Source organism: Myiozetetes cayanensis, unplaced genomic scaffold, assembly GCF_022539395.1.
Source record: "Myiozetetes cayanensis isolate MyiCay16 unplaced genomic scaffold, myiCay2020 scf12, whole genome shotgun sequence".
Lineage (NCBI taxonomy): Eukaryota > Metazoa > Chordata > Aves > Passeriformes > Tyrannidae > Myiozetetes > Myiozetetes cayanensis.
The window spans coordinates 14,676,107-14,698,865 of NW_026086826.1; the positions used below are offsets into that span (position 1 = coordinate 14,676,107).

General features: G+C 37.9%; 1 protein-coding gene across 3 annotated transcripts; it reads left to right on the forward strand.

The window, feature by feature from the left end:
* On the forward strand, positions 1–22,291 carry SH3GLB1 (SH3 domain containing GRB2 like, endophilin B1). Of its 3 annotated transcripts, none has more exons than XM_050306487.1 (11): positions 1–264; positions 4,776–4,917; positions 7,507–7,635; positions 9,282–9,415; positions 9,802–9,894; positions 11,235–11,321; positions 12,672–12,695; positions 15,042–15,131; positions 15,589–15,689; positions 20,595–20,826; positions 21,819–22,291. In XM_050306487.1, the coding sequence occupies exons 1-11, from the start codon at positions 193–195 to the stop codon at positions 21,924–21,926; spliced, it is 1,212 nt and encodes a 403-aa protein (XP_050162444.1). In that variant the 5' UTR covers positions 1–192; the 3' UTR covers positions 21,927–22,291. The 3 variants fall into 3 exon arrangements, with proteins under 3 accessions (XP_050162444.1, XP_050162447.1, XP_050162446.1); XM_050306489.1 differs by having other exon boundaries at positions 120–264; positions 11,235–11,273; XM_050306490.1 differs by lacking the exons at positions 11,235–11,321; positions 12,672–12,695.
* Positions 22,292–22,759: the final 468 nt, after the last annotated feature.

The window sequence follows — 22,759 nt, forward strand, 5'->3', positions numbered from 1 at the left end:
CGGGGCGGGGCGGGCACCGCCGCCGCTCCCCGGCCGATCCGGGCCCTGGGCTGACGCCGCGGCCCCGCCAATCCGCTGTGCCCGGGCCGGGCCCGGCACCGCCCCCGGCGGCGCCCACAGGGACGGGCCGGAGCGGCCGGCGCTGCGGGTGCCCGGGCTGAGTCAGCGCCCCCGCCCCCGCCCCCGCCGAAGATGAACATCATGGACTTCAATGTGAAGAAGCTGGCGGCCGACGCGGGCACCTTCCTGAGCCGCGCCGTGCAGGTACGGACCGCCCGGCCCTGCCGGGGCCTCGCCGGGACGGGGCTCCGCTGGGTGGCCCAAGCCGGGGCCGGGGCCGAGGCCGCGGGTGTCTCCGCGGGGCCGCCGCTGCCGCTTGTCCCAGCGCGGGGCGCGGGGCTCCGCCCCGGGGCCGGGAGGGGCCCGGCTGGGTGCGGGGCCCGCCGCGGGCTCCGGCTCGGGGGAGCGCCAGGCCGGGCTGCACCGACGGGGCGAGGCCGGAGCCGTGGCCGGGCCGGCCGGCGATGGGCGGCTCCGAGCGGCCTCCTCAGGCCGGTCCTGCGGGCGGGGCGGGCCCGGTGTTCTCCGGGCGGAGCGCACGACAGCAGCCTCGGGGGGCTGAGACTGTCCAAGGTCAGACAGGCAAGAGGGGAGAAGGCAGCCAGGGCTGGGGAGACGGGGTACGCAGGCATCAGCTGCCGGGAGACACGACCGGACTTTGTGCGTGCAAAGGACAAAGGTGTGTCTCGCCTGAAATAAGCTGCGGGTTTTACTGGCTGGTGGAAATGTATCCATCCCGCTACCTGCTCGGTTAAAGTCGAGCTCTGATGCTGCACATAAAAGCCCAGTATGAGTCTGCTTAGGCGTTTTGTTTGGTTAGAGCTTTAGTATCGTTTTTAGGCTTGTTTGATAGCCTATTGTTTCCGAATCGGTCTTCCCCTTTCTTTTCTATAAGGACACTATAATTGGCTTTTGTTCCTTAGCGCTTGTCTTGAGCCATAATCCCTTTTCTTTATATAATCAAACTTGAACATACAGATTTCCTGTAGGGAGGTGGACATCCAAGCAGTGCATAGTAATCCACTTTGGTGTCTCATGAGTTCTCACTGGGTCACAGTCAGGTTTGGAGCGTGATTAACGTTATCTCGTGTGATCGGTCTAATGTATTGCCCTAAACCTCAATATTCAAGGAGAACCAATGATCAGCACCACAGCAGAGCTCTGAAAAACGTCAAAAAACGTTGTTCAAATTTAAATGAACTTAAAGCAGTCATTGTAGCTTGTCTTTATGATGGAGGTATTTCCCTGCTTCCGCCCCCTACCCCGGCTTCTTCCAGGTTTACCTGTATCCCAGACCTATCCCAGACTGACTCTTCCTTTCCAATCTCCACTTTCCCTTTTCTTGTTGGACAAGGGAAAAAAGGAGATGGAGTTTCACCATTGTAAGATCGTGTGATAGGGCCTTGTGATTTCATCACTTTATCTTGGCTTTTTCCGTTCCAATCAATTGACTGCTTTAAATCTAATGTAGATTTTTGCAGTCTGTCATGGTTTAAAGGTGGTGTGAACTGGGGTTTTCTCCATTATGCCCTGTCAGTATTGTTGGTTTACATCTGAATAGCTACATTAGTTATCTGTTTAATCAAAACAAAAATTCCGTGGTTATGTGGAAGCAATAATTTTACTCTACCAGCTACCACTTCCCCCTAAACCAAGAAATTTAATGAAGCCATTGAAGGGAACAAATCCCTAAGATCCCTGTGGTCTGAGTAACTCATGTTCTGTGCATAACTGTTGCTTCCCCTGTTGTTTTGGGACTTTTTTGAGGTTTTTTGTTTGTTTGTTTGTTTGGGTTTTTGAAGTGCTATGTAAGGCCTACAGATATTATGAACAGGTAAATAACTTCATATATTTTAAAAAATATCATATGGGTCCAGATTTTGAATCCTTGAATAAAAATTACAGTTCTGTATGTTGAGTGTAATTCTTACATTGAGGCATTGCTGGATGATGTTACCTGACACTAGTCACTTTGGGATATTAAAAACAAACTCCGCTCCCGCCCCCACAAGCCCTATGAAACAGTTCAGCAGCATGAAGTGGCATGTAGGAAAATCACTTAAAATTTCCATTTCAACTTAGAAGATGGTGACTGTCTCGTAAGTGTTTCACAGGCATATCAGACTTGTTTACAAGGGGGTTGGGGCTATTTTACCCACAACCAATGATACTTGTTCCAAGAAACCTGTTCCTTCTGTGGATGAGATTATACTGTGTTCAGACTGCCACATTCTAGTTAGTAATCTGCAGAAAAATCAAGCTGAATGGCCATCTTCAATCAAAACCTACCCTTCCTTCTGGCAGACAGATGATGCTTGAAGGAGTCTGTCTTGCAGTAGTTGCAATTTGTGGAATAAAGTAGCAAATGGTTATAGTTAGTGGTATTTGAGGTGAAATAAGTACTGCCATTGAGTGTAGCAATAGGAATGCGAGTCTCTCCTCCTGCCAGGCTGGGTAATTGACAGGATGCCTGTGCAGCAGTTGGGAGCGAGTTGGGCTTTTACTCTTTGGTAGCAGAAGCACTTTTATTGTCCATGACTTCAGGTAAAAGTTAGAGGCTTGTCTTACTGTAATTTCCCCTTCTAGTGATTTTGCAGTAGATTTGCAGTGGTGATGGGGCTGTGATAACCCAGTTGTGTACAATCCAGTACGATTTCCATGTGCGTGAACTGTCAGAGTCAGGCAGCTTGTGTGTATATTTTGAATTTAATACAGACGGATGTATATGGTCTAGGTGGCTTACTGATATGATTTGTTCCAGCAAGTGCTTACATTAGGTATCTCTTTGTGACCTGTCCTAAGCTTTAACAAAAAGAAAATTAAAACTTTTAGAACTCCAATCAAAGTAGAAAATAATTAGTCTTTGTAGTTTTTCTAAGCAGAAATAAAATTGTTGACTCATAGGACCACCTTCCTTATTCTTATCTTCAAGAGATGGAGTAATATCTGAAAAAGGACATAAACCAGAAAGATGAGTTCATATTTAGGTTTTGGAGTAAGTGAGATGGGAAATCAGAGTGGCAGCATTGTTGCTTTACACTGATGCTGGAAACAATACTTCTGTCAAACTACTGTTGAACACATTGCCTGGTATTGCCAGGATTAAGCTTTTCCTTAAAGTGTATATGTGTGAAATCTAACATGGTGGTCTTCACCAAGCAATCTTCACACTGCTGAGAAGATTTATGGAAATGTTAATAGGAAAGCCCATTTTATATACAAATATTCTTCTCTGTAATTAGTAAAAAATAATTCCAAAACCATTTTTACGGTATTATAATGAATCTATATGAAGTTTCTGAGAACAACCTACAGTACCTGACATATTTTTAAAAGCCTTTAAACAATAGTAGTAATACATTAATGAATAAATTCCATTCTTCCCTATACTGCAACTCAGTTTTCTCACAAATGCAATTTTCTTTTATGTGGAACTGCAAATGCCACAGCATTTATCTAGACTTTAGATGTGCATACTGTCAAAGTTGGGTTTATTCTACATGTGATGAAAATTCAGATGAACTTGAACAATGCAATTTACTTGTATTGTATTGTTTCTTACTGCCCACCAAAGAACTTGTTAAGAATGAAGTTTGACAGTCAGAATGCTTCCAGTCCTGTTATGTTCTTAATTGGTAAGCTTGTTAGAGACTTAATCATAAGCCAAATTCTCCTGAAAATGCCTGACTTTGAACAACAGGCTGTCAAGTGATGAGATCATCATCATGAGGAACTGCTGCTCTGAAGGGAGGCAGCTAAACCCTCAGTTCCGGTTTTGCTCGGTGCCCTGATGTGAAACGTGTTGCTTTCCCCTCTCCCAGAGAACACTGATTGAAGTCCAAACTGTTCACAGACTAATAAGACTTGGCGTGAATGTTGTATGAAGTGAAATGAATTGCCTGATGTGTTTATTTAGCTAAATGGAGTTAGATTGTATTTCACTGTCACTGAAATCACAGCTTGGATGAGAACAGCAGAGGTTGTGTTACTGTTTCTGTAAGGCGTAACAGGATCAGTGATATCTAAACAGTTTATCAAACATTTGTTTGTCCTATTCTAAAAAGCAAAACACCTCCCACCCCAGAGATATTTATTTCACAGCTTCCCAAGGAAGTTTTCTTTAGCTTTTAATCCTTGTCTTTAGAAGCTTTCTCTAATGTGTAATTTTAATTTAAATCTTGATGCTGAAATTTAAACTCACTATTTTTATCCTTGTTACTGTAGACAGGACATGTTTTTCAATACATCCAAGGTAACTGCAATGGGAATCTGTTTTGTCTTTAGGTTTTACTATGGAAGAGTTGCCAAACAACTTCAAAATATACAAGACTGAAGTAATCTTTTAATTTTCTTCATTACCTCTGGCCTTTCATTTTGGCCCATGTTTTAAAGTACACTCCAAAACTGGACAAAATGCATCTCATGCTTCACATGAGCAGTACCATGTTGAGCAGAAGATTTCTTCATAATCTTGTAAATTACCTTCCTCATCTTGATCTGATTAACATCCTCACACCCTCTTTTTTTTCTGATAGTGAAGGTGTGTTGTTGAACTTCACAACTTCTAAATTTGTTGTTAGGTTTTTATTGATGACTGGATAATGGTTTTATCTTTTAAAACATGATCTTCAAAGTAATATAAGTGACTGTTTTAAATTTGTCCTGGAAAATTATTTCTGTGAACTAACAGTATTTTCAACCTCACTAACTTGCAGTTCACGGAAGAAAAGCTTGGTCAGGCGGAGAAGACTGAACTGGATGCCCACCTGGAGAACCTTCTCAGCAAAGCAGAATGCACTAAATTGTGGACAGAAAAAATAATGAAACAAACAGAAGTATTATTGCAGCCAAATCCAAGTAAGGAGCCCTTTAGGTTTTTGTTTTCAACTTTTGAAGGAATAGATTTGCCAATGTAAAGGTTTATTGCAATAGCTATTTCTTAAGTTATGACTAATGCAACGACTAATTGTAGCAGTTTTAAATTTTTAAGTGTTATGGTGTTATGGAAAGCATATTTTGAAGAGCTAGTGAGAACTGGAGACACTGTACCAATTGCTGGTGTGTCCTTAACCCTTCACATGGGAAAAACTTTAGACAGCTCTTCAAACTGTAGTATTGGTTCCATACTCTGGTCAGTCTCAGGCTGACAGGTTTTTTAGTTGTTTCCTGTTTAATTGAATTTCCCACTCTGATTCCAGGTATCTTGGGTAGCCATAAGAACTCTGAAGTTCTTCATGGGGTAGATATGATGGCTCAAGAAACTTCATTACTAATTCATTACTTTAAACTCTGCACAGTGCAATTCAGCTTGAAGCAGGCAGGATGAACTGAAATACCTGTCTTTAACAATTCCATTACTAAAGAATGATTACATTGATGCACCCTGCTTAGACAATACAGAAAAGTGTCAAATATGATTTTTTCACTGTTGAATCTCTTACTGTAATAGTAACAGAAAAAAATGTGTAAAGGAAACGCAGTTTTGTGGTGTGTTAATTTTGTTTCTAAACCTGCTGCTGTGTGTGGTAATCTTGATGAGAGCAGTCTCAGACTCATCCTACAGTTGTACCAGAGTTGGGAGCTATAGGAATTTGCTTAATATATAGATCTAGATTTCAAGTCAAGACCTGGTCTCTGGTCACTGGGTGAACTACTTTACTGAAAAATCTAAACCTCCTTTAGGTTTGCTCAAATGATAAAATTATAATAGTGCTACTACCTCTGCACTGAAAACATAAATATTCTTATAGTGACATACTTGGATTTATTTGTAAAGGTAAATCATACACTGCTAGCACTTCTCTAATGCCAGGTAGGTAAATTCTTTATAATGCTGATATTTGAAGTATTACTTTGGAAGTCTACTGCATCTTTTAGTTCCATAAAAACAGTATTTAAAAAACAAACCAACTAACCCTGTGGGAAGAATGCAGGTAGAACTTGCAGAATATTCTAACTCAAATTTCTATGTTTGTCTAGGTCAGAGGAAATAGTTGTCTTTTTCACTGAATTCAGTACTTGCAATATCTATTGGACTTTTTCAGAAAATTGTAAGCTTAGAATATTGAAGCACTAACTGGAAGCTAGTGGAACTGGTGAAGAAGTTTCAGTAGAAGGATAATATATGGTAGTGTCTGAGTTATGCTGACCAGTCCATTTTCTGATGGCTAAAAATACTCAGTGCTGAGCAATAGTCTTCGTCTGTGAGTGTAACTTCAGCTGTTTGGTGGCCTGCTGGGGAGAAGGATCACACACTGCAGAGCTGCTTCTGGTGGTTGTTCAATGGAGTGACCCTGTCTCAGGGAGGAAAAATCACTTTCAATCTAATTTTTAATTGTATTGTTAAGTCAGACCAATGTAATATTCCAATAATTTTAGATCACTTTTCAGTTCTTTTGTGATTTAGCCAAAAATAAATATTCTGGTTTCAGCAAAGAAAACAAGTTTTTATTATTTTTAGTTCACCCTTGGTGCCAGAGAATGCACTGGTACCTGTGTTTGTCTGTGTCAGGTTAATTTTTGTGACCTTCATGAGAGATTAGTTATTTGTTCCAGTGGTGTTGAAAGTTGTCTAACAGGTATTATTTTGGTTGCATCAGAATGGCAGGTTTGTTCATTGGAAAGCTTCTTTGTGGTTGTCTGTACTATGGCAGGCTGAAATTAATTCATACCGACTGTATAAATAAAGCCAGCTAGATGGGAGATCAGAGCAAGTGGTCAGAGAAATCAGGTATTGTATCTGAGGAGTTTGATTTTGTAATTAACAGGATCCCTGTTCATGTGTGTGAGATTTTTTTCACCTAAGAAAGGCACTGTGGCATAATATTATGATAAATGGATATTCATGTTCATACAGTCTCAGCAAGTTTTTCTGATAATTTTACTGTTCAAACTAAGAAAAATGGGAATAAAACACTTTCTTATAGCTTTGATGGTTTCTTTCAGAGTGTTTCAAGGGAGCAGGGTGAGTTGGAAAGAGTCTATAATTTCCAGGGCTATCAAACTTTCATAGCATCTTAATAGGGAACCTACAGTAGTTGTTGAACTTAATTCCTACCCTGTTAATTTTAGTGAACAATTTTGGCAATTTTTTTTTCTGAAGGGGGAACAAAAGCCTTTTTTTTTTTTTTTTTAAAGGCGAAACATTCCATTATGCTCTTGCAATGAAGACTTCTGATCAAAAAAGCTGAAAAGGGAGAGGAAAAGTATAATTTTTCACTTTCACAGGTGGCTCTAAGAAACACCTGAACAGAGCATGGCAAACATGGAACAGGGTTGCTTTCCAAGAAGAGTATCTTCAGCTTAACATTGTTCACTTAATGTTGAGTTCAGTGACTGGATTTTGAAATTAATTTTGTGTGTTTCTTTTTTTTTTGGTTGGTTTGTTTCTCTTTCTAACTTGTGCTTTGAGTGACAGTAATTATTTAAAATACATGTTTTTTTTAGATGCCAGAATAGAAGAATTTGTCTATGAGAAGCTGGATCGCAAAGCACCGAGTCGCATGAATAATCCAGAGTTACTAGGCCAGTATATGATTGATGCTGGGAATGAATTTGGCCCAGGAACAGCCTATGGTAAGAAGAAGCAAAAAAAAGCACAGATAGAGGTGCTTTTATTTTAAACAATATAAATTGATATTTCTTGTCTTCCTCTAGATTAAACAGTTCAATGACATTTTTAACAGTTTGAGATGACTTGCTGTGTAACTTTGAGCATTAGAAGATCAGTGATGATGTTTCTTTCCAAATCTAAAAATAGAACATGCTGTTGGAATGGTATCCATCTTCGTAGATGGATAATTTTACCAGAACAAATGATTCTGGAATTTCATTTCTTTGTTAAAGGAACACATTTGCACATCTGACAATATTTATTCATTTTACTTGTGGTGTGGAGTGAAAATGTTATCTGACATTAACTTCTGGAGTAAGATGCCTCTCTTAAGTGTACAGTATTCCTGCTTTTCTTAATATATAATAGGAGTGTAGAACACAATCTAAATTTTTTCCTTCTCCAGTAAACTTATATATCTATGACAGGAGGGTTAGCGATGTTATATCTAATATTTTTACATTGCCATTAATTATACCGTCTAATTCTAATGTTTTCTACAACTCTTAAAATTCCTGATAACTAGCTGTTAATTTAACTTAAGCAACTGGAAAACATAGGTGTCTATATAATAGTCTGCAAAATTTGATAGTTCACTCTCTTCAGTTACTTTCTTCAAAATTACAGTGGGAGGGAAACCTTTTCTTCTGTGAAGAATGAGTTCTTTATCTGCAAATAATGATCTTCCTTTTGAAATGAAGGAAAGTGCCATTAAAAAAAGTTAAATGTTTTATAGAAGTCTTAAGGATACAAAATCAAGAATGGCAGGCTTTGTTCCTCTTACTTCCACGTGGTTTTATGTGTCTGTGGTTTTCCTTCTGACCATCAGCCTCAAGTCTTGCTTTTTAACATCAAATAGAGTTGTACTTAGAGGCACACTGTCCCTTCAGTTGCAGAATTTTTTGAATTCAGGCAAATAACATGATCTATTAGCATAAAGATAGATACGTTGTTAGGTTTCATGCAGTGTCACAAAGTGTTTTAGTTCTCTGAAAACTTAGTGTCCTTTCTAGCTAAGCCATGTCATCCTGTTGAAATTACTCCTGATACATCAACTTCAGTTTCAATACCTAACTTGCAACCAAACTTCAAAGTATTGTTCAGTTATTATTCAAATGCATATTTAGAAGGTGGAGCAGGTGGGGACAAGAAGTACATTATTTTACAATAGCTAAATAAGCGCTTTCCTTGCTACCAACTACTCTTAACTTAAACAAAAATGTTTGATGGGAGAAGGAAGTTATTGGATTAAAAGAAGTGGGTATGATATTTGGTTCTGAAATAGGTGTATGGAGTTACCACAGTTGGTGTCACTTCTACAATGCTGCATCTGTTCTCACTGAAATATTGCCTTGATCTGTGATTGTCCTTAGTAAAAATGGTTTGGCTTGGTGTTTGGGTGGTTGTTTATTTTGGTGGGGATTTTTTGTTTGTTTGTTTTTATGATTTTTTATGTTGTACCTGATTTAGTTTTCTTTTGAAATCCCTTGTCATGGCATTGGATTATCTTTCGAAGTGCTGGCCTAAACTTTTCTGACTGTATCAACCTGTTGTATTAACCACCTGCCTGAATCACTATGAAATTTAAATATTCTTTTTTCCTTTGCAGGAAATGCACTCATTAAATGTGGAGAAACACAAAAGCGAATTGGGACAGCAGACAGAGAACTAATTCAAACGTCTGCTATAAACTTTCTCACTCCCCTAAGAAACTTTATTGAAGGGGACTACAAAACTATTACTGTAAGTTGAATTGTACATTCTTCAGCATCTCACACCAGTTGTAACCATCAGTCTTCAAAATGTAGTAGTTGATAATGGTGCATTATTGCTTTCCTCAAGCTAATGTAGAAAAACTTGAGTAAAATTTGTGCCTTTTGGTGTATTTTCTTTTCTTTTGCCCAGCTAAAATCAAAATAATTATGAAAGCTTGCATTTGGTAATTGTTGTTCTATTAAAAGTATGTATTTCTAGTATAAAATGTGTGAGAATAGTTAGGATCTAATGCTCTCTCTTCAGCTGAAGAACCTTTTTGTATGTGATACTTCATTAAAAGCATTTCAAAGTAGACAGGCTTTGCTTGTGAGTTTGTTTACCTATTCTCACAAACTAATCTAAATCACTTTCAGAAAGAACGTAAACTGCTACAAAATAAGAGACTGGATTTGGATGCCGCAAAAACCAGACTGAAGAAGGCAAAAGTTGCAGAAGCTCGAGCTGCAGTAAGTAGAGGCTTTTTTAAACTTGTCCATAACTTTGAAACTTACTGATTTATATTTATCAGCTTGACTGCTTGGTTATGTTTCCAGTCACAGCTTCTTACCCTCATTATTTGTCTAGATATTTTTGTAAGAAATGCCTCAGTGAACCACACAAGGAAATAAAAGCAAATTACTGATCAAGGTCTTTAAAAGTCTTCTACTTTTAAATATTCCATCAGGTTGAATTTACTACTTCTACACTAGATGAATCTATACTGCCAAAAATGACTTGCTACAATCTGTCAATATAGGTGTAAATATAAATACTTGAATCTTTGCAAATGTTGGAGCATATGTATAACTACTTTCAACTGATGAACCTATCTATACTGAACTTCTATATCAAAAATATTTGTGGTTTTACTCTTTACATATTGCTTTCACACCACCAAACAGGTGAGACTCTTAAACTCACATCACTTAACCATTCTATTCCCTTAAAAAATGCTCGTTCAAGGAGATTAAATTAAAAAAAAATACTGCTTTTTAAACTCTTTAAATGCCTCTAAGCCTTACTTTCTAAAGCAATAAAAAGACCACAAGGAAATTGTTCCTCTTGAGCTTTGTATTAAAATTGTGTGTGTGTATATATATATTATACTTGAGTTTTAGTTCCATCACCAGTGCAATCATCCAGAACCTAGTGAAAGTTTGCTCCAGTTACTACTTGACCAGTCCAAAGTATCATAGAACAAGTAATTTGCAGTTTTATGCACAAATAATTTAGTGCTGGTAGAGCATGAAACTCTAAGCCTCTTCACTACTTTGCCTACACTTTTAGTTACCTTTTGAGAGCAGTATGCATGTTTAAGAAGTATCAGATTGTAGAATTTCAGGAGAAAAAATTGTACCTCTACTTTATCTGCTGCTATATAGAAATGAGAATTAACTTGGATATGAATGTGATGTAAATGGTTCATATTTTGCTGGCTCATTTATAAAGAAAGACATAATAAGCAGGTCTGGACTGATAGGTTAACTAAGTCTATTGACTTAGGATGAAAACCTACATTTTACTATTTTCTTAGACAGGATAAAATGATAAATTACATTTACATGTTATTATTTTTTCCCTGTTATAAAAATACATAATATTTGAAAATTACCTCTCCCATGCTTACTGCACAACTGAAATAGCTTAGATCAGTATTTAAAATAGACATCTAAACTATTTTATATATCTATATGCAGTTCACAGTCTTGGTTAGCTTAAACTTGCAGTGCTTTGTGCCAATAATCTATTCACCTGCTTATATTCACAGTGTTGTAACTTGCTTTTGTCTTTTATCTATACATTTAAGCAACTAAACACCTCTCAGCCTGAAGAGAATAACATTATGGTAAATGTCTCTTACGTGCTCAACTTGCTGCATGTAAAATGGCTAAAGGTTTGTTGGCCTCCTGTGTTCATTCATTTCCCTGTCAAATGTTTCCTCTTGCTATCCAGCTTGTTTTGGTCTTGTTTCAGATATTCTCCATTCTAAAATGGATTGGTACAGTGCACTACATGCACTTAAGTCAGTACAGCATTGGATGTTGTTTTTATCAGATTATTTCTGATAATTTAAATACAGTTATTCTTATTTCTGTGAATGTAAACTTAAGATACAAAGGTGATTTTTCACTTCTGAAATTATTTTCACCCATTGGAGGGAAAGGAATTATTTAATTTTCCTATCTTTTTAATGTGAGTACAAGTGAATTATGTGAAATAGACGGAAATATGGAGAAATTACTCCTTTCAAGCAACGTGTTAGAAATAACTGCAGCTGAATAATAGTCACAGAAATTAATGGCTTCACTTAGAGTACAATATATCCTAAACTTGTAGCGAGGACTCATTAGTGCAGCTGGTTTTAACACCATAATTGTGAAACCAGAAAAGAAAGGTGTTAATTAGTTATGTACAGCATAGACTGTGCTGTCCAGCCTGTCTTAGATCTGCACAGCATATTGGGTCTCATCTCCATCAGTTGTGATCAGATAAAAGAGCAAATAAACTTGTTTGTTACAATTTGCTTCTGCAACCTCTGTACACATTTCTTCCTAACAAACTCCTGATTGTGTCATCATCTTAAAACCGCAGAAGATGAAGGTTAAAGGAGAACCACATTGCAAGAGGGAATTGGAAGAGCAAGCTGAAGTAATTAACTTCTAGAGTAAATCCCTTGCAGTTCTATGATATTACTGTGCAGCTTGCTACTACTTTATTACTCAGTTTGAGATACCTCTGTAGCATTTTTAATTAAATTTAGGTTTCAATAAAAGTGCTTGTGAAATAGAAAACTGGTAATGAAAATAGCAAGAGAAAGCATTTATCTGTTTCAGTGTAAAAATGAGAATAGCTTTTCCATAGTTTTCCGTTATTATAACACATTAAGGTAACTTAAATTCATCCTTAATTTTTTTTGTCTGATTCATGTCGTTTTCTAAGTAGTTATGTCTTATGTTGTAATAGCTTCTTAAATAGATTCTTGTAATATGTAACTTCTACAAGTCACACTCTGCTCAGTATCTAACTTATTTCACAGATGTAGCGCTATCCATACTCATCATAGCTTCCCTGTGTATGAAGGACTTTGGGTGACTGATTTATAGCATTGCTCAAAACCCTGTCAAGTTCTGAGGAAAGGAAAGTAGTTAAAAGCCAAAGTATGGTTGCATACTGTAATAAAGTACCACCAATATCTAAGTGTGTATGTTTTTATTTCCCCTCCCCCACCCTTAATGCTGACTAGATATGGGCTGAGGAAGTGACAAAAGTAAGTAAACAATTTAAAAATTGCAGAATTCTGAAACCATAACTTGTGCTGGTCTACTGTAATAAAGGATGTTACATGCTGTTGATTTCAGTCTAGTGCTGGCAGCCTGATGCCTTACATCAGAATTCACTGTTCCCTCCAGGGCCTTTCAGGTTTCAGTGGCATAACAATGCCTGGGGCTTGTTTTATAGTAAGCTGTTTCTGGCTGTCACTTAGTGCCAGTACTAAATGATTCTCATGTGACAAGATACAATAGAAAAAGAACTACAGGACTTGTCCCTCAAAATTTACTGGTATAATGCCCTATTAAAAATGACCTGTTAAGAATGAGCTTATTTGAAAATTTTCAAAAGGTTTGGGTCTAGTAATGGAAACTGTCCTGAAGACACTGATCTTCAGCTTTCACCTAGAACATGGAACACTCCACCTTTCTCCCCAGTGTCACTAGATCTTCAGCAACTGAAGTTGGGGGTAGGCACATCTGAAAACTCCACCTGCAGTGAAATCTGGTTCCTAAGCTTAGCATTAGCCTTGGGATGGGGGTTGCAGCCTTCTGTTGTCGTGCCATCCTTTGCACAGGGACAAACTCACGGATCTAATGGAATGTTCAGCAAAGCTGCCCTGGTGTCATGAGAGGGCCTGTTCTTAGGCCACTGGCTCTGCCAAACCAGTATTGGGAGCAGGCTGCAAGAGGGTGTGCTAACAGTGCAGAAGAGATTTCTTAGTGGAGTTTTGTAGAGGAGGGGTAATTAAAATTAAGTCAATAGGAGGATGGTGGGGTACCTGAAGTATGGTTTCTAGAGGGGGACTAGCTAGGTAGCTGTGGGAGGTGTAGGAATTGCCATTAGAAGCTGGGATGTGCAGCTTTGAGTGAAATCTTGAGAGTTGAGAGAGAAAATAAATGAAGACTTTCTATTCCAGCTTTCTGTGAGTTATGGTGCAAACAGGGGAGTGTGAGTTCCAGGGGAAGGAGGCATTTAGAAATTGAACTGTAAAGGATTTAATGGGAAAATTCTAAGCTAAGATTCTTTCCTTAACAAACTTAGAAAACTTGATTAGTTTGTAACTTCATACAAACACTGCTGTCTCAGTTTCAAGTAAGAAGCACACAGTTCTCTCTAGCTGCTTCCTCACTGTTTAATTATTGTGTAAACCTTCCCAGCTTCAGTGACTTCAGATGGAAAAACATTTCTTGGGTAACTGCATCATTCTTCTGTGCTCTTTTCTGAGATTCCATGTGACTTTTCCTTTTCATTAACATTAGCTGAATGCAAGAATGTTTGAAAGGACATAAAATTATTTTGAAACCAGTGTTTTATTGGTATCACCTCATTAAGTTGCATGAAAATATATTTCCTCCTTTTTGTTGTGAATAGCAACTGCTGCACCTTGGACTTAATGCAGATTTTAGCCCTTGAGTTTGTTTTTAGAAGCAAGGCCCTAAATGTGTGTGAACATTGAAGCATGGTAATCCAAATTCCAGGCTGAGGACATTCTGTCTTGGAACAATAAATTTTAGATATCAGAACACATATTATGTATTTGTGTGCTTAGTGTCCTTTTTTCTTTGCCCCCAAAGAAGTACTCTAAAGTAATTTTGGCTTGTGCTAGGTTTGAAGTTGTTTAAAACTACTGTAACATTGATAAGTTATTTAAAAATTGCTGAGAAGGATATGTAACAAGGAATAAATTTGAATTATTGAAATATGAGACTTATATCTAGTAATTTTAATAGAACCTTTACTCTAATTGAAGTTAGAACATTAAGTGTAGTTCAGATTTATTTATTTTCAAAGACTTCAGTTACAAGCTCAGAAATAGTTGTAGTAGTTTGGTGGCCAGAATAAGATATTAAATTATTAGATATCCTGATAAAACTTAATATCAAAGATTTATATACAGCTGATTGCTGTTTAGTTATCTGACAAAAATAATGAGATTTATCTAAGTTATTTCATCAGAGACCTGTTAACATATAGGAAAAAATGACACTATGGCTGCCACTGGTATGCTGACAAAACACAGTCACTGATGCCAGAGCATGTTTGGTCTGTTATAATACTTACTGGGATAATACTGCTGGCAGAAAAATGCCTTTCTTTCGCATATGTAGTAGGTGTCTGATAATAAAGGTTCTTATTGTATGTACAGGGCCTCAACATTTTTGAACCCAAATGCAATTACTCCATTTGTCTAGTAAAGGTCTGCAAAGAAAAAGCACATTTCAAACACCTAAAGTTGTGATGAATGCATTTTTATGAGCAGTTCTGAATAAAATGGGACTGTTGCCATGGGAAGGTGTAGCAGAGCACTGTACAAATACCTAATGTGTGTTCTTACTTTTAGTCTGAACAGGAAGTACGAATTACTCAGAGTGAATTTGACCGACAAGCAGAGATTACCAGACTTCTGCTGGAAGGAATCAGCAGCACACATGTGAGTACCCAAAAGGGGGAAAGTCGATGTCAGGGCACTTTCTAAAAATAGCTACAGTAAACTGCTTGGCAACTTTGGGCTGTGAGGTTTCACTTCAGTGCATTAAACCATGAAACTGTGGGGTTTTTTACTGTTTGAATTCTAATTTAGCATCCACTGAGTTGAACTTTAGTTTCTCATTAACACTCAGAATGCAGGAGCTTTCATTTTCATCCTTTATATTCAGCTTCCCATTCATCAGATCAATTAAGTGTTGAAATGACAAAAACACGTACTCAAATATGTTAATTTTCGTGGCATTTTGTCCTGGTTACCTGGTGAATCCAGGCACTGTGCCTATCTGGTGTTAATCCCTAAGTGCCAGTATTGGCCTTAGCACCTGTCTAGGCGGCTACTCTCTCTAATGCAGCATCGTACTCTTATAGACTAAAACCCTGAATTCTTTGCTGTGTTACAGGCACATCATCTCCGCTGTCTGAATGACTTTGTTGAAGCTCAGATGACCTATTATGCACAATGTTACCAATATATGTTGGATCTCCAGAAACAGCTTGGAAGGTAGTAACACAGTATAAACTTCGGGGAAAAAAAACCACCTTTTTTTTTTTTAGTGCTTATGAATAGGAGAAAAACTTACACTGATATAACAGTGGTGAACACACAGGCATGCTGGACTAAAAGGAAATATATCTGTTCTCAGGTAATGGATATGTAATTACCTAAGTGCAAGTGCTTCCCTAAGCATACACACAGCACTAATGCCCTTTGAGGCTTGATTTACTGAGATTTTGTGTATTTTGTAATTGAGGAAGGTGAGTCCTTGGTAACCTCAATTAATGGCACAAAAAGCAATTTCTAGAGATTTATTTGTAATCATTCAGTTGTCTTATGCTTCACGCTACTGAACTGCTGTGCAATGTGGGAACATTTTATACTGCCTATAAATTCCTCTTGCCTCTTAATTTGCTACAGGGCACTACCTGATTTTCAGTGAAACCCTGTTCTCCACTGTGAGTTGCCAGCATAGATATTGTATCTAATACCGTAATCCAGAGCACTCACAGGGGAATGAGCAAGTTGGTGTAGTTTGACTGTTTCATGAGTTTAGCATTTTTAAAGTAAGAGAAGAAACGGATGTTAGTTAGTGCTCATAATCCTTTCTGTGGGATTGGTGGGGATGTAGAGAGATCTACATACTTGCTTTTCATAAAGTTTCCCTATTCTAATTCTTCACAAATCAGCCTTTCTTTGGGTTATACAGATCATGTTATTTAGGTGAGTGTATGCATTGAAGGATTGTCTGTACTTAGAAGTTTACTGTAGTGTTTGTTCTAAATAACTGTCTCTAAGGTATCTCTGTTTATGTTTTCCATGGCAAGGAAGTAAAAACAAAAATGTTCTTGAGTCTTATCCTTTTCCTGACTTGCAACTTCCTGTGGCATTTGATTTCCTTTCCTCAGTTTGTTTGAACGTGTAGTTTAAAGACGTTTTTAGTCTTGAAAAAGACTTTAATCTACTAAACTGTAGTTTAAAGTCTTGAAAACTTTGATCTTTAAAAAAAGCTACATTTTTAAAGTTACATTCCATGGAAAGAAGTATTGAACTACAAAATGTGGCAACACACAAAAACAAGTTGTAGAATTGAAAGCTTGAAAATAAATATTTACTGTATTAAGGAAAAGCAACTCTTAAATTAGAAATTAAGTGAAATATATTTACGCAACTATTTTGAGAGGATATTTTTAGAATGTGTACTCTTATCCTAGTGTATTTACTAAACAGAAAGCCTTAAACATAATGCCCTTATGCTAAGGAAGAACATATTCCTCTTTAAAATCTGCTTTAGTGTAGCTTGTCCCAGAACAGCTGTCTTTGTTTAAAATTTGTGTAAGCGGCTACCAGGTATAAAAAAGTGTATCTGAAGAAAATACTGCCTTTAGAAAAACAGAAGAATATGTCTTTTTGTGGCTGTGGTCTGATTAGTATTTTTAATAAAATTACTATGACTGCTGGAAAACAAAAGCATGGAAGCTTTGCAAAATTCTAAATGCCTCAAACAGTCAAATGAAATTTCTCTGCCTATGTGGATTGAAATAGTTATGGTATTAAATCTTGGGTGTGTCTTTCCTTCCTGGTGCAAGGGAATGCCACTGAACTGTAACAGAGAGCACTGGGACAGGGGCTCAAGTTGTGCTCCTTGCTTTGGGAGAGCTTCTCCATTTGTAGGTATGTGGTGCATAGTGGTTGCATTCAATAAACAGGTGAACAGGGTTTGTGTGCTGTGCCCCCTCCCTGTGTTATGTGTAGGCAGATGCAGTTCCAAATGAACTTAGGCAGCTCAGCTACATTTTGGTTGTGTTTGCCAGTGGTTACCACACAGTGCTGAGTTACACGTGTTCTTTTCACACATCTAAGAATGATATTGTGCAATATTCTCATATGAAAGCCAAGAACTATGAAGGATTGGCTTCATTTTGAGGTGGTTGATGGACCAAAGGTGTTCAGCCTCTAAGTGACACAGTTCGTTACTTGAGACAGAAACATGGTTTTCAGAGCTGATGCATATTATGTTTTCCCTGGGTCAGAATCTAGGGCTGAGACTATTCAAGATCCAAAGCTGAGCACTGATGGTACTCTCCAGAGGCAGATATAGGGAAGGTGGGGAGAAAACTTGTGCTCAGTTCTCTTTATATAAATAGACATGTTTTTTTGGGTATTTCTCTTCAAGATGGCACCAGCTGCTTACCTCTGTACTGCCTCCTCCTCCTGTGGGACTGTATTGATTCTTTAAATCAAATCTCCCCCCCTTTTTTTTTTTTAAGTTCCTCAGAATGAACTAAACAAATCTTTTTCAAATATTCTGATACTCTGACTGCTTTTTTTCTTCCTAATAACTGCTTTTGCTCTGAAGTTTCTCAGCTTCCCTGACAGACTTCGGCACAATTATTTTTTTCAGATTACCCATGACTAGTCCCTTACTCTACAAGCTGTGAATCTTGTGTTACTCAAGCATTCAAACAAAAAAAAAAATCCAGACTACCTCTGTATAGCTGAAGCTTTCCAGTAACATACCTACATGTGGTTTTGCAAAAAGAGTGAGACTTAATGCTTTACTGATTGACAGAGTGGTTATAAAGTTTTGGTTTTCTCTTCCACTGACTGTACAAACCAGTGACCCTTTGAACTGAGCAGATTGACTTACAAGTAATTACTGTGTTAACAGAGAACAGGTTTAGCAGAATATTAAACAATCATTTAGCTATATTGAGAAACAGCTGATTGTCATTTAAAATTAAATCCCTCTGTTTGAATGCCAGCTAATCAAGTAATAAATACATGATGAAGTACAGCTGAGTTATACTTACAAAAATGTGGGGTCTAGTTTTGCCTCCCTTTGTTCTGCTCATTTGGTTTGTAAGGGAACATGGTGAATTAGTTTGAAAAATTAATGTAGCAAATGAAAAAATATAAATTTGTGGAGTTGGAGTCTCTTCTTGGTGAGTTGAACCAGGTCTTTATGATCAAGTGAAGTCAAGGTAAGCCAGACAGGGAAGTGGTACTTCATCCTCTGCACAGTAGTAAACTGCTAACTAAACTCAGAACGGTCTCCTAAAGTCTTCCCAATTTTTATATGCAATTCAGTCTGACTGTAAAGGGGCTAGTGCTGTCCTTCATGATACACTGCTCTTTCCCTTCCCTTGGATACAATAATTGCATGACTGCAAGGTGAACATGCTTAAAAAGCTGTTCTGATGAAAAGTTAACAATCTTCTTGATTTTTTTGGTTAGATCCAATTGAATCAAAAGCAAGAGATCTGACTCAAATGACAGAGAATGAACATTTGTGCTAAAATGGGGTAGAGGAGTGGGTCCACCCTATTTAGTGGCAGTGTGCATTTACCAGGTTAAGTATAGGGTGAAGCTGTAACCTTGTGTGCAGGACTGCTGCAGCTGTTACAGATTTGAGCTGCCTTGCCAAAGATCAGTTGCTGTATTAATGGGTTTAGTTTTCAGCTGCACGAGTTCCCTAAAACAGCTCCTCTTTTGAGCACCAATAATGCTGCAGACTTGGTTATGGGAATGTCCTGCTCTGGCTTTGTATGGTTACAGTTGCCATTGAACTGCATCTTCAGAAATAATCTAACTGGGGAGCATAGGTGGGATGTGATGAGACTTTCTGGCAGGTTCATATGCACGATATGGGTAGGTCTCTGTTATATCAAAAGTAGGCAAAAAAAAAAAGGGGGGATGTAATATGTCCATATCCCAGCACATATGTAGAAGGACTGATAAGGGAAGTAATGTGGGAATTGACTGGTCAAAAGATAAAAGTGCAGCTACAGTTCCATGTCACCGTGACTCAATCTAACTCCTAGTAGCTGACCTTTTTTCACTGCACTGGCTCTGCCAGCTTCAAAACCTTCATTGACCTACTCTCCAAGTAGAATCAGATGAGTGTTACAACAAAGTAAGATGGCAAAGGGACAAAAAATTGTTGTATCAGCTGCTAAATAAATAAATTTAGTCTGCCGTGGAACTGCATCCCAGGATGTAGGGCAGAGTGACATGAGACAATCTCAGAGCTCTTCATTACCTCCTATGCTGTTCCATTCTTTCTACCCCACTGCCCTGAAATCTCTTGCTGCTTTCCTCTCCTTTCTCCTCCTTCCACTTTTCAGCCATATTATTCTGTCCTATTGCTTGTATCCGCTCTGGCACCCATCACAGTTTTTTGTGATTCAGCTCATTAACTAAGTAGAAGATTATACACTTTTTTCCCCCTTTTTTTTTTCTGTCAGGTTAATGAGTTTAATTGACTTCATGGAAGGGTCTGGCAAGCACTACAGCTGGCACTGAGCAAGTAGCAGCCCGACCTAGAAGGGAGGAGTTTAAGTCAATATAAGTTCATCTTGAGTGTAACAAGTATTTTGTTTTACAGCATGCAGTTAGCTGAATCAGTGAACTGATTTAGATTACAAAAAGTAGTTGTGTGGTTTTTCTGCTTTCAGAGAGAGGCTGTGCTTTTAACTTGCATTATATTTCCCTGATCCCTGGTTCGTCAGCACAATCTTTTGTGTAACCACATAATTGAGGAATGAGCAGGAGTGAGTGGAGGCTACTTTTACTGGCAGAGCTGTCAAAAGAAATGTTTATGAAAATACAGTCTGAATTAAGTTTGACCAACAGTGCTTTCTTGGTTTTGCCTTTTTTTTAAGAGGCAAATATCAAGTTTTTTAAGGTTGCAGAATTTATTTTAAATTATATTGGTTTGATTTATACTGCAGATCAGGAACAAATATCTCTACTTAGTTTATACAAATATCAGTACTATTCTGTTACTGCTGTCTACTTATGTTTATTGCTGATAAAAATAAGAATGCTAATTTAGGCATAGAGGCATGTGTAACACGCTGTGTAAAACAGATTCACTCAGAGGTCTTTTTGCTTTGTTTTCTCCCACAGTTTTCCATCTACTTTCCTCTCTAACAACAATCAGTCCTCCACAACTCCTGTGCAGAGTGTTGCTACTCCCTCAGTCTTGGCCTCAGCCTCTGCTTCGTTGCCTTCAGTAAGCAATTCAGTGGTTACTTCAGGCATCAGTGAACTGAAGTCATCAAGTGGCAGCAGGAAAGCAAGAGTTCTCTATGATTATGATGCTGCAAACAGCAGTGAATTATCGCTACTTGCAGATGAGGTAAGAGTTTTCTATGTACCTTCATAATTTGAAAGTAAAATACTTGTGAGTAGCCAGTTCACATGTGCTACATCAAAAAATTTGTGTAGTTGATTTTTTAAAGTTAAACTTCAGCAATACTCTTGGAACATTGTCCTGTACTTACATATCCTAATATTCCATAGTGAGAGTTAACATTAGTTACACCAGCTTAGCTTGCAAGAACATTTGCTGGACAATCAAGATACTGTTCTGCTGTCTACTTGTCATCACACCTTTAACACTATTATCAATATGATTAGACTTTCAAATGTTAAATATTGTAATTTGGAAAGAATATGAAAATACAACAACTACTTTTTTTAATGGTGGAGGTTGTATTGTGTTTATCTCTGTTCCAATTCAATTGCACTCTTAAGTCAGAGAGTCCACACAAAGCAGGTGGAGGTAGATGGTGAAGCAGAGTGCTGGAACAGAGTTCCACCTGGTAATGTAACTGTAGCTTAACTCTGAAGAAGAGCATCCAAAACCCAGAATTTCAGACTTTTGGGGTTTTTAAATGTGCGTTACTTAAATATCTCCATTTGACCTTTTTCTGTGGCCTGAGATTTTCTGTGAGGAGGTGGCACATCAACACCATCTGTCTTTCTGTCATGCACTTGGAGATCCAATGAACTTTCTTTCAGGTCTTCTGTTAAAGTTGAGGGTGATACACAAGATTTATAGATAAAATGTAATAGAAAAGAAGCAGTAATGAATAGAATTTCATCAGAAAAATGGGACTTTAAAATACGCTACTATGTCCTTTCTTTTCCATGGACCAGTGAAATAATTTTTATGAGTATTAGACTGTGTTCCATGGATGCTTATATTAAATGCTCTGCTTAACTTGGTTAATCTCAGTTCTAAGACACTGGAAATCACGTGAAGATAGACTGTTACTCTTCTCCATGCAAAGAAAGTTTATAAGAATGTGTTTCTGTTTTGTTTCCTTTTTTTTTTTTTTTTTTTAGGTGATAACAGTGTACAGTATCGCTGGCATGGATTCAGACTGGCTGATGGGTGAAAGGGGAAATCAGAAAGGCAAAGTGCCTATTACTTATTTAGAACTGCTAAACTAAATGGTTGGCCTGAATAGAGACTGTCAATAATGGCAACACCATATTTATATACAATTAACATTATGTAAGCAGGTTTATGTGTCTTCCATGTTATTGTCTTGAGGGACAAATACCAGCCATTAAAAACTGGCTTTTCTGCCAGCAGGGTTGCATGGTCAATACTCTATTCAAACTTAATGTGTTTAAAGCTTTTACTTCATGTGCCAAGAACGTTTCCTACAGATTTGTTTCTACTGAAGTTTTCACTAATACAAGCTTCTACTTTTGAGTAATCTAGATTGAAAGCAGGAGGTACTGTTTTCTACTGAAATTTTTCATTAATGGCAAAGCTTTTCTTCACATAAAATAAACTTATTGTGAACTGATGCAGGTGTAATGCACATTATTTGAATAACCAAAACCAAATGTGAAACATAAACAATATGGTTCTCTCTGGAGTTCAGGTGTGCTGAGGCATTCCTGGCTGTCTGCTGAGTGTCTTGTGCATTTAGTCATCTTTGAAAACTTTAGGCGAGTTCCCAGTATGCTGAGATTTTAAATTGCACCTAGGTGGATTGACACAAGCTAGTGACATATATTCTGACTTGTTTTGAACCTTGCCTTGTATTTTTTTTCCCCTTTAACTGCTTTCCAGAAAAGAGCCTAATTCAGTTTGATTAGTAATGATGCAGATTCTTTCAACTGCAAATCAGCCTTTATGTTAAATTAAGCACTGCATTTTGCTGAACAAATATGCACTGTCTCCCTACATTTAAATAGTTCTATAGATGAGAATACGTTTTTTCAGATTATGGGTTGTAATGAAATTCTGCATCCCCAATTCTTATGTAACA

Bases quoted from the DNA above. Each gene is read 5' to 3' on its own strand.
- SH3GLB1 (XM_050306487.1), top strand. From the start codon at position 193: ATGAACATCATGGACTTCAATGTGAAGAAGCTGGCGGCCGACGCGGGC. The intron at 9,416-9,801 runs GTAAGTTGAATT...AATCACTTTCAG, and splicing joins GGGACTACAAAACTATTACT to AAAGAACGTAAACTGCTACA. The intron at 15,690-20,594 runs GTAGTAACACAG...TTTCTCCCACAG, and splicing joins CTCCAGAAACAGCTTGGAAG to TTTTCCATCTACTTTCCTCT.